The 7836-nt window shown below is 57.5% G+C and overlaps 4 protein-coding genes across 6 annotated transcripts; 2 read left to right on the top strand and 2 right to left on the bottom strand.

Moving 5' to 3' along the window:
- Nucleotides 1-157: 157 nt before the first annotated feature.
- Nucleotides 158-610, bottom strand: LOC102047840 (claw keratin-like). 2 transcript variants are annotated; one of them, XM_005434731.2, is made up of 2 exons: nucleotides 286-610; nucleotides 158-249 (listed from the first exon to the last, which is right to left on the bottom strand). In XM_005434731.2, the coding sequence occupies exons 1-2, from the start codon at nucleotides 608-610 to the stop codon at nucleotides 158-160; spliced, it is 417 nt and encodes a 138-aa protein (XP_005434788.2). The 2 variants fall into 2 exon arrangements, with proteins under 2 accessions (XP_005434788.2, XP_055553050.1); XM_055697075.1 differs by having other exon boundaries at nucleotides 158-610.
- A 1989-nt stretch (nucleotides 611-2599) lies between these two features.
- On the top strand, nucleotides 2600-3052 carry LOC129734280 (claw keratin-like). 2 transcript variants are annotated; one of them, XM_055697068.1, is made up of 2 exons: nucleotides 2600-2924; nucleotides 2961-3052. In XM_055697068.1, the coding sequence occupies exons 1-2, from the start codon at nucleotides 2600-2602 to the stop codon at nucleotides 3050-3052; spliced, it is 417 nt and encodes a 138-aa protein (XP_055553043.1). The 2 variants fall into 2 exon arrangements, with proteins under 2 accessions (XP_055553043.1, XP_055553042.1); XM_055697067.1 differs by having other exon boundaries at nucleotides 2600-3052.
- Nucleotides 3053-5158: 2106 nt separating this feature from the next.
- On the bottom strand, nucleotides 5159-5668 carry LOC129734290 (claw keratin-like). The gene has a single exon (XM_055697099.1). It carries the CDS (start codon nucleotides 5666-5668, stop codon nucleotides 5333-5335), a length of 336 nt encoding a protein of 111 aa, XP_055553074.1. The 3' UTR covers nucleotides 5159-5332.
- Nucleotides 5669-7150: 1482 nt separating this feature from the next.
- LOC129734284 (claw keratin-like) lies at nucleotides 7151-7551 on the top strand. The gene has a single exon (XM_055697076.1). It carries the CDS (start codon nucleotides 7162-7164, stop codon nucleotides 7549-7551), a length of 390 nt encoding a protein of 129 aa, XP_055553051.1. The 5' UTR covers nucleotides 7151-7161.
- The last annotated feature ends 285 nt before the right edge of the window (nucleotides 7552-7836 follow it).

Consider the following 7836-nt stretch of genomic DNA (forward strand, 5'->3'; position numbering starts at 1 on the left):
AGAAAGGCAGAGTGGGCCCCACACATGCACGAGGCATCCAAGCTCTGGGGCCCAGCTGTGCCAAAGCAATGTCCTTCCTTCAGGTGTTGTGTTGGGATGTGCCATGGTCTTTTCAGGTCCTCGTCTTCTTCTGTGGCCGGGTCAAGTGTTGTGGAGCTTAGCAGGGTCCACAGTTGCCATTGAGGTACCTGTGGCCTCGGCCCCAGCTCCCATATCCACAACCGCCAAATCCTCCATAGCCCCCATAACCTCCATAGCCCCCACAGCTCCCATAGCCTCCATAGCCCCCGTAGCCCCAAAGGCCTCCATAGCCCCCATAGCCTCCATAGCCCCCGTAGCCCCCATAGCCTCCATAGCCTCCAAAACCACCACGGCCTCCAAAAGTGCCGCCGTAGCCTCCGCCAACACCGGGAGCTCCCGCTGAGCCAACAACACTCTGCTGCGGGAAGGAGCTGAGGATGGGCCCGGGGAAGGTGATCACCGCAGGTGGCGGCTGGATCACCACCGTGGAGTCAGGGCACTGCCGCACGCAGGGCTCGTTGCAGGTGTCAGCCAGCGGGGCCGGGGCGGCCACCCCACAGGATGTGTTGCACAGGCTGGTGCAGGACATCTTTCAGGCAGGCAAGGAGTCCTGGCAAAGACACCAGGGATTAGGCACAGGTGCGGGGAAGGGGCTGTATCGAGGGAGGGAGGGAGGCAGGGAGAGATCCCCAAGGGGCTTCCAGGAGCTGGACTTACCCTGTTGATCAGGAGAGTCAAGCAAAGCCGAGTGGATAGAGGGCTGTGAAGCCCTCAGCTCTTTTATACACGTCCCAGGCTGCCCGGGGCAGTAGCCACGGGGGTTGGTGGTTGAAACCCCACGTAATCATGAGATCAACCACACAATCTTCATCGTAAAGATAATGATGCTGGGAGTGTTATATGCTGCCTCGCTAGGGACATTTGTGTACAAACGTGCATTGCAAAGCATACGTGTGATGGGAGGGATTTGTCGTGAGACATCATTACATGAAAGAGTACGCGCTGCTGTAGCCGAACTCGCATCACAATAAGCCTCAATCTCTCCCTAATCCTCAAGCTCCCTGTGTAGATAAGTCGTAAGCATCTTGCAGAAGTGCTTTGCAATCCTGGGCATAGCAGTCACGTCTGTCATTACCTTTCTCTTACAGACTGGTAAACAGAGGAACCGGGACGCTGGGCACATGGAGAAGCCCTTCCACACGCTTGAAGTGACTTCCAAATTTCCACCATCTCTGAATGCCAGCAACAGCATCTCATTGTCATGGGGTCCACAGATATCTCTGTTAATTGCCCACCTCTAAGGCTGTAGAGGTATTAAGGTCCTGGATTCACTTGACAGCCATGCAAAGAGTAGAGGGGACCGGTCCCACGCATAGCAAAACCTCAAGCGCACAGAGGCTGGTTGAGATGCAGTGGGCATGGCAGTAGGATAGAGCATGGAGACCTCTGAATGTGGGGGGCATATACGGAGGAGAAGAAGGGCATCAAAGGGACCATGTCAGTGTCAGCTCCTTCAGCCTCATGCCTGTGAGCACGGTTCTCGCCAAGCCCTCTCTGGAGGAGCTCAATTACTCAGCGGGACATCGAGGGCTGTGCCAGGAGAGGCTGGCCGAGCGCCCACCCAGAGCCAGGCTGCACGTGGCCGTGCTCCCCACAGGCACAGGCAGAGGCACACTGGGCACTGCCGGCCATGGGCGCCTGGCTCTGCTGTGCTGAGTGTGGCGTGGTTGGGAACAGCAATCTTCTGCAAGATGCCCAGAATTCTTCTGTGCAAGCAAAGTGAAGGATTAGGGACAGATTGGGGTTTATTGGTGCCGCGAGTTCAGCTACAGTAACGCCTTGTCTTTGATGTAATGATGTGTCATGTCCTGTCCCTCCCATTACCTCTTTTTTCTCCGGGGCACATTTGTGTTCCAGTGTCCCCAATGAGGAGGCACTTAATTATCTCATATCGCTATTTATGTCATGAATTTTGTCCGCTTGATCTCATGATTACATGGGGTTATTACCACCACGCCTTGGGCGATTCCTCAGTCAGTCGGCGACATGTATATAAGAGCTGAGGGCTTCACAGCTGGCTATCCATCTTCTCCCACTTGCCTCTCTGATCACTGTGGTAAGTGCAAGTCTTACCTCCCTCTGTCCTTCCTCAGCAGTGGCTTTCCTGAGGCATCGTTTGCTTGGGGCTCCACCACGCTTTCATCGGGCATAGTAAGGATGGGATCGTGCTGTTTCAGAGCTATGGAAAGGATGGGAATTTAACCTTGTGGGTACAAAGCTCTGAGTACACCAAGAGACTCAAATCCTTTGGGAGATGTTTATTTTCCATTTGCTTTGGTTGAGGGAGATTTTCTGTTCCCTTTGGTCAAGCCAGGCCCAGGGCGCACCATGGCAAACACTGGTTTATACCAGCATTTGAACTGTGGAGCCTCTTCTTGCTGTGACTGCCGGAGAGGATCCAGAGCCTGTCCTGGGACACAGGTTCCAAGTGTGAGAGAGACAGGAGGGTTTCGGGATTGGGCCTGACACTGACCCGGAGCTCTGTCCTTTCTTGCAGCATCACCTGCTGAACACAAGGATGTCCTGCACCAGCCTGTGCAACACCTCCTGTGGGGTGGCCGCCCCGGCCCCGCTGGCTGACACCTGCAACGAGCCCTGCGTGCGGCAGTGCCCTGACTCCACGGTGGTGATCCAGCCGCCACCCTCGGTGATCACCTTCCCCGGGCCCATCCTCAGCTCCTTCCCGCAGCAGAGTGTTGTTGGCTCAGCGGGAGCTCCCGGTGTTGGCGGAGGCTACGGCGGCACTTTTGGAGGCCGTGGTGGTTTTGGAGGCTATGGGGGCTATGGGGGCTACGGGGGCTATGGAGGCTATGGGGGCTATGGAGGCCTTTGGGGCTACGGGGGCTATGGAGGCTATGGGAGCTGTGGGGGCTATGGAGGTTATGGGGGCTATGGAGGATTTGGCGGTTGTGGATATGGGAGCTGGGGCCGAGGCCACAGGTACCTCAATGGCAACTGTGGACCCTGCTAAGCTCCACAACACTTGACCCGGCCACAGAAGAAGACGAGGACCTGAAAAGACCATGGCACATCCCAACACAACACCTGAAGGAAGGACATTGCTTTGGCACAGCTGGGCCCCAGAGCTTGGATGCCTCGTGCATGTGTGGGGCCCACTCTGCCTTTCTTGCTGCCCTGCTTGAGCATCCCTTCAAGACTTGCTGCTCTTGGACAACGCAGCATCATGCTGGGTGCCTGCTCCTGTGGCATGGCTGATGCTCGTTGCTGCTCTGCCCAGTGCCAGGAGACAGGGGAAAGCCCCCACCAGTGCTTTGCTCTTGTCTCAACTCCCCGCTCCCCTGGGACTGCAATAAAATCTCTGTTGCATCGCAGTGTTGTCCCATGGTTGTTTTCTTCAACCTTCCTCTGTAGGCAACGCTCCCAGCAGCAGCCTTGGCTCCCCGGGCTGTCCTAGCCAGCTGCCACCCAGGGCCTCTGCAGGGTGACCTGCGGGAGCTGCCTCGCTTCCTCCTGCCGGCCCTTGGCAGCATGTCCCTCTGCCAGATGGTCACCTGCAGCCGGGGCCGTACGTGTCTTGTTCAACAACAGCTTCTCCCTCTCTGCCCTCCCTCTCTTCTCCACACTTTGGGCTCCTGTACTCTGCAGCACTGCAAACCTCCACCACCTCCTTTTCTTATTTTTCCTCCATCTTCCACTGCTGGTTGGACCCATGTTGGCCTCACCTTGCCACCACTGGTGGAGTAGAAGCTCTTCTCGGGATTCCCTGTGTCACCCACCTGCTACCTGTGGATACGCTGTGCCCAGGAATGACAGCAGAGCTTCCCACCACCCCCTGTTGTGCTACAAATTTGCTGGCCCATCCCTGCTCTTCCTCACACATGAGCCCACAAAGCAGCCCACGCTGCCACAGCCCGCCAAAGCCCCCAGCCTCAGCCGCTGTAAGCGGGGTCACCAAACCCCACTCCCAGCACTGTTCCCTCAGCAGACACACAGGGGACACCTCCTCAGCCAGGAATGGGCAGATGGCTGAGACTCAGTGCAGGCTGACCTTGCCACATGGGAGGACGTGCACGTGCAGACAAATCCTCAAAGGCAAGATGAGATGTGCGAGCTTCTCTCCAGGCAGTGAGAAAAAAGAATGCCTGGGAAAAAAGAAAAAAATGCCATTTTGCTGCCTTCTTTCCCATCCCCTGTGTTGACAATTGCGGATGACACATCTTTCTTGGAGGTCAGCATCAGGGACCCAAGAGGTGTCCCACTGCCCTCCACAATGGCTGTGGCCAGAACCGTCTCTGCCCAAGAGCACCTTGCAGTGCAGGGATCACACCATGAGGAGACAGCTGGGGCAGAGAGGGACCTCAGGAAGGCAGGCAGCCCAACCTCCTCCACAAAGAGCTTTATGCTTCACGTGACTGCATGCTCGCGGCCTCTTCATGGCTCTGAGGAGAAACTTGGGAAAAGTTGCTGTGTGTGTCTTCCCTCATGCCAGTGCCCTCACCTCTAGCTGGGCACAGGCGCATGGTCAGCATCGGGCAGCAGCCCCGTCCATGCAGTGTTTGTGCCTCCACTTCCCTGGACCTCCAGAGGTGACCAACAACAAGCCAATGAAAGGAGGTAAGGCCTGGCGTGCTGGTTTTGCAGAGCATTGGGAAGAGCTTCTGCCAGTCACCTGTGGCACTTGCACGTATTCAAAGGGAGCTCTGGGAACGTGCTGTGCTTACGGCCGGTGGGAGAGCAGAGGAAGCTCAGTGCAATGTGCTGCACAAGACCCAGGTGGGACTGTCATCCTCAGCTGTAGCACCTGGAGCAAACTGCCCAAACGGTCCAGGGCATTACCGTGGGAGATTCAAGCAGCCCACGTGCCACGAGGTCTGGGGGAAGTGGGAAGGCAGAAGGAAGGGTGAAGAAAAAGCATCATGGGTCGACATTGTGATGCAACAGAGCTTTTATTGCAGTTCCAGGGGAGGAGGGAGCTGGGACAAGAGCAGAGTCCTGGCCAGGGCCTTCCCCTGTCTCCTGGCAGTGGGCAGAGCAACAACGAGCGTCAGCCGTGCCCCAGGAGCAGGCACCCAGCGCGGGTCACTGTCATCAGGGTGCACCAAGACGTGAAGGGATGCTCAAGCAGGGCAGCAAGAAAGGCAGAGTAAGGCCACAAGCACGCACAAGGCGTCCAAGCTCTGGGGCCCAGCTGTGCCAAAGCAATGTCCTTCCTTCGAGCGTTGTGTTGGGATGTGCCACGGCCTTTTCAGGTCCTCGTCTACTTCTGTGGCAGGATCAAGTGTTGTGGAGCTTAGCAGGGTCCACAGCTGCCCCTGAGGTATCCGCAGCCTCGGCCCCAACCACCGTATCCATAGCCCCCATAGCCCCCATAGCCTCCAAAACCACCACGGCCTCCAAAAGTGCCGCCGTAGCCTCCGCCAACACCGGGAGCTCCCGCTGAGCCAACAACACTGTGCTGCGGGAAGGAGCTGAGGATGGGCCCGGGGAAGGTGATCACCGCAGGTGGCGGCTGGATCACCACCGTGGAGTCAGGGCACTGCCGCACGCAGGGCTCGTTGCAGGTGTCAGCCAGCGGGGCCGGGGCGGCCACCCCACAGGAGGTGTTGCACAGGCTGGTGCAGGACATCCTTGTGTTCAGCAGGCGATGCTGCAAGACAGGCAGAGCTTGTCTTAACATTACATGCTGGCATGGACAGGGCTCTAATGTGCTCCCAGGCGGGCTCGGGCCCTGGTACACTTCCCTCCAGCACCATCTTCATGATGCCTCCAGCTTGCTTCCACAAGCAAGCATCACACTCATTCACTCTCCACCACCACTTGCACCTGGCCCAGACAAAGTCACCCATCCTACAGCACTCTGGCACTAGGGCCACCCATGTGTCCCACAAGGTGGTCATAAGCGTTGCCTTGTCATCCTGGCCAGACTGCACGTCTCAGCCAGGCAGCAGCAAGGACCTTTCTCATCCCCAGCTCAGTAGCACCAACAGCACCCAAGCTGGGTCCTGCCTGGGCTGTGCGCTCTGTGGGCTGGCGCCAGGAACACACTGGAGCTCACCGAGGATCACAAGTCAAGGCAGCTGGGATGTGAAGTGAGGGAAGCCTGGGGCCGCAGCAGCTTTTATGTCTTGCCACAGCCCTGGCGCAGGAACCTTTGCAGAAAAATCTGCCCTGAGGGTGCAGGGTGATGCTTGGCGTCCTCTGCACCACCAGCATGCCTCACAGCTTGGGATTACCAATGCCAGCCCCTGCTGGGTGCCATGAAGCAGCCACTACCCTCAGTGAAGTAGCGTGAGGTACGGCACCATGGGGTTTTCCCCAAGCCCTCCTAGAGGACCTCAGTCACTCAGCCGGGCTGTATGTGCCCGATTCTCCACTAGCACGCCCACATCAGGCAGCCTATTCTTTGCTTTTTTATAAAGGGCACCCATGATCCCCCAAACACCCCGAAGGGTCCAGAGATGTCCAAGGCTTAGGGATGACCCTAGCCGCTGTAAGGGGCCAGCACTGGGAGATGGTGGGCACTTACAAGCCACCTCAAGCAGGTCAGATGGCTGCTGACTTGGCCAATCTTCCAAAGCCTCTGTTCACCAGCTTGTAAAGGGAGGTAATGACAGGCGTGACGACTGTGCCCAGGACTCTGACACGTAAGCAATGGGGGGATTAGGGACTGATTGGAGTTTATTGGTGTCACACATTCAGCTATAGCAGCTCCTTGTCTTTCATGTACTGATGTATCATAGTGTGTCCCTCCCATCACCCCTGTCCTCTCCAGGGCACGCTTGCATGCCAGTGCCCCCAGTGAGGCGGCATATAATTCTCTCGCATCACTTTCTGTGTCATGAAGCTGTGTGCTACGTCTCATGATTACGTGGGGTTTCAACCACCAACCCCCGTGGCCAATGCCCCGGGCAGCCTGGGACGTGTATAAAAGAGCTGAGGGCTTCACAGCCCTCTATCCACTCGGCTTTGCTTGACTCTCCTGATCAACAGGGTAAGTCCAGCTCCTGGAAGCCCCTTGGGGATCTCTCCCTGCCTCCCTCCCTCCCTCGATACAGCCCCTTCCCTGCACCTGTGCCTAATCCCTGGTGTCTTTGCCAGGACTCCTTGCCTGCCTGAAAGATGTCCTGCACCAGCCTGTGCAACACCTCCTGTGGGGTGGCCGCCCCGGCCCCGCTGGCTGACACCTGCAACGAGCCCTGCGTGCGGCAGTGCCCTGACTCCACGGTGGTGATCCAGCCGCCACCTGCGGTGATCACCTTCCCCGGGCCCATCCTCAGCTCCTTCCCGCAGCACAGTGTTGTTGGCTCAGCGGGTGCTCCCGGTGTTGGCGGAGGCTACGGCGGCACTTTTGGAGGCCGTGGTGGTTTTGGAGGCTATGGAGGCTATGGGGCCTATGGGGGCTATGGGGGTTATGGGGGTTATGGGGGCTATGGTGGCTATGGCGGTTGTGGATATGGTGGTTGGGGCCGAGGCCATAGGTACCTCAATGGCAACTGTGGACCCTGCTAAGCCCCAAATATTCACAGAGTTCAGTGCCACATCTGCCCTGGGTCTCCACACATCGCACCTCTCGTCGTCTACCACCAGATGCAGAGCAGAGCTTGCAGCCCCTCTTTAGGCTGTGGCAAAGCAGCTACTGGGTCTGTATGGTCTTTGCTTATTTGCACAGAGTAACCTTGCAGATCTTATGCTGGCAACTTTAGGGCTTCCAAGTCTTCCCTCCTACCTGCAACACAACGAAGCTGTAGTATTCCTCGGATGAGAGTCTCCCCGGTTCTGCCAGGTTCTAAGACT

Source organism: Falco cherrug, chromosome 19 (genome assembly GCF_023634085.1).
Source record: "Falco cherrug isolate bFalChe1 chromosome 19, bFalChe1.pri, whole genome shotgun sequence".
NCBI lineage: Eukaryota > Metazoa > Chordata > Aves > Falconiformes > Falconidae > Falco > Falco cherrug.

Excerpts from the sequence above, each read along its gene's own strand:
- LOC102047840 (XM_055697075.1), bottom strand. The coding sequence starts at position 610 with ATGTCCTGCACCAGCCTGTGCAACACATCCTGTGGGGTGGCCGCCCCG.
- LOC129734280 (XM_055697067.1), top strand. The coding sequence starts at position 2,600 with ATGTCCTGCACCAGCCTGTGCAACACCTCCTGTGGGGTGGCCGCCCCG.
- LOC129734290 (XM_055697099.1), bottom strand. The coding sequence starts at position 5,668 with ATGTCCTGCACCAGCCTGTGCAACACCTCCTGTGGGGTGGCCGCCCCG.
- LOC129734284 (XM_055697076.1), top strand. The coding sequence starts at position 7,162 with ATGTCCTGCACCAGCCTGTGCAACACCTCCTGTGGGGTGGCCGCCCCG.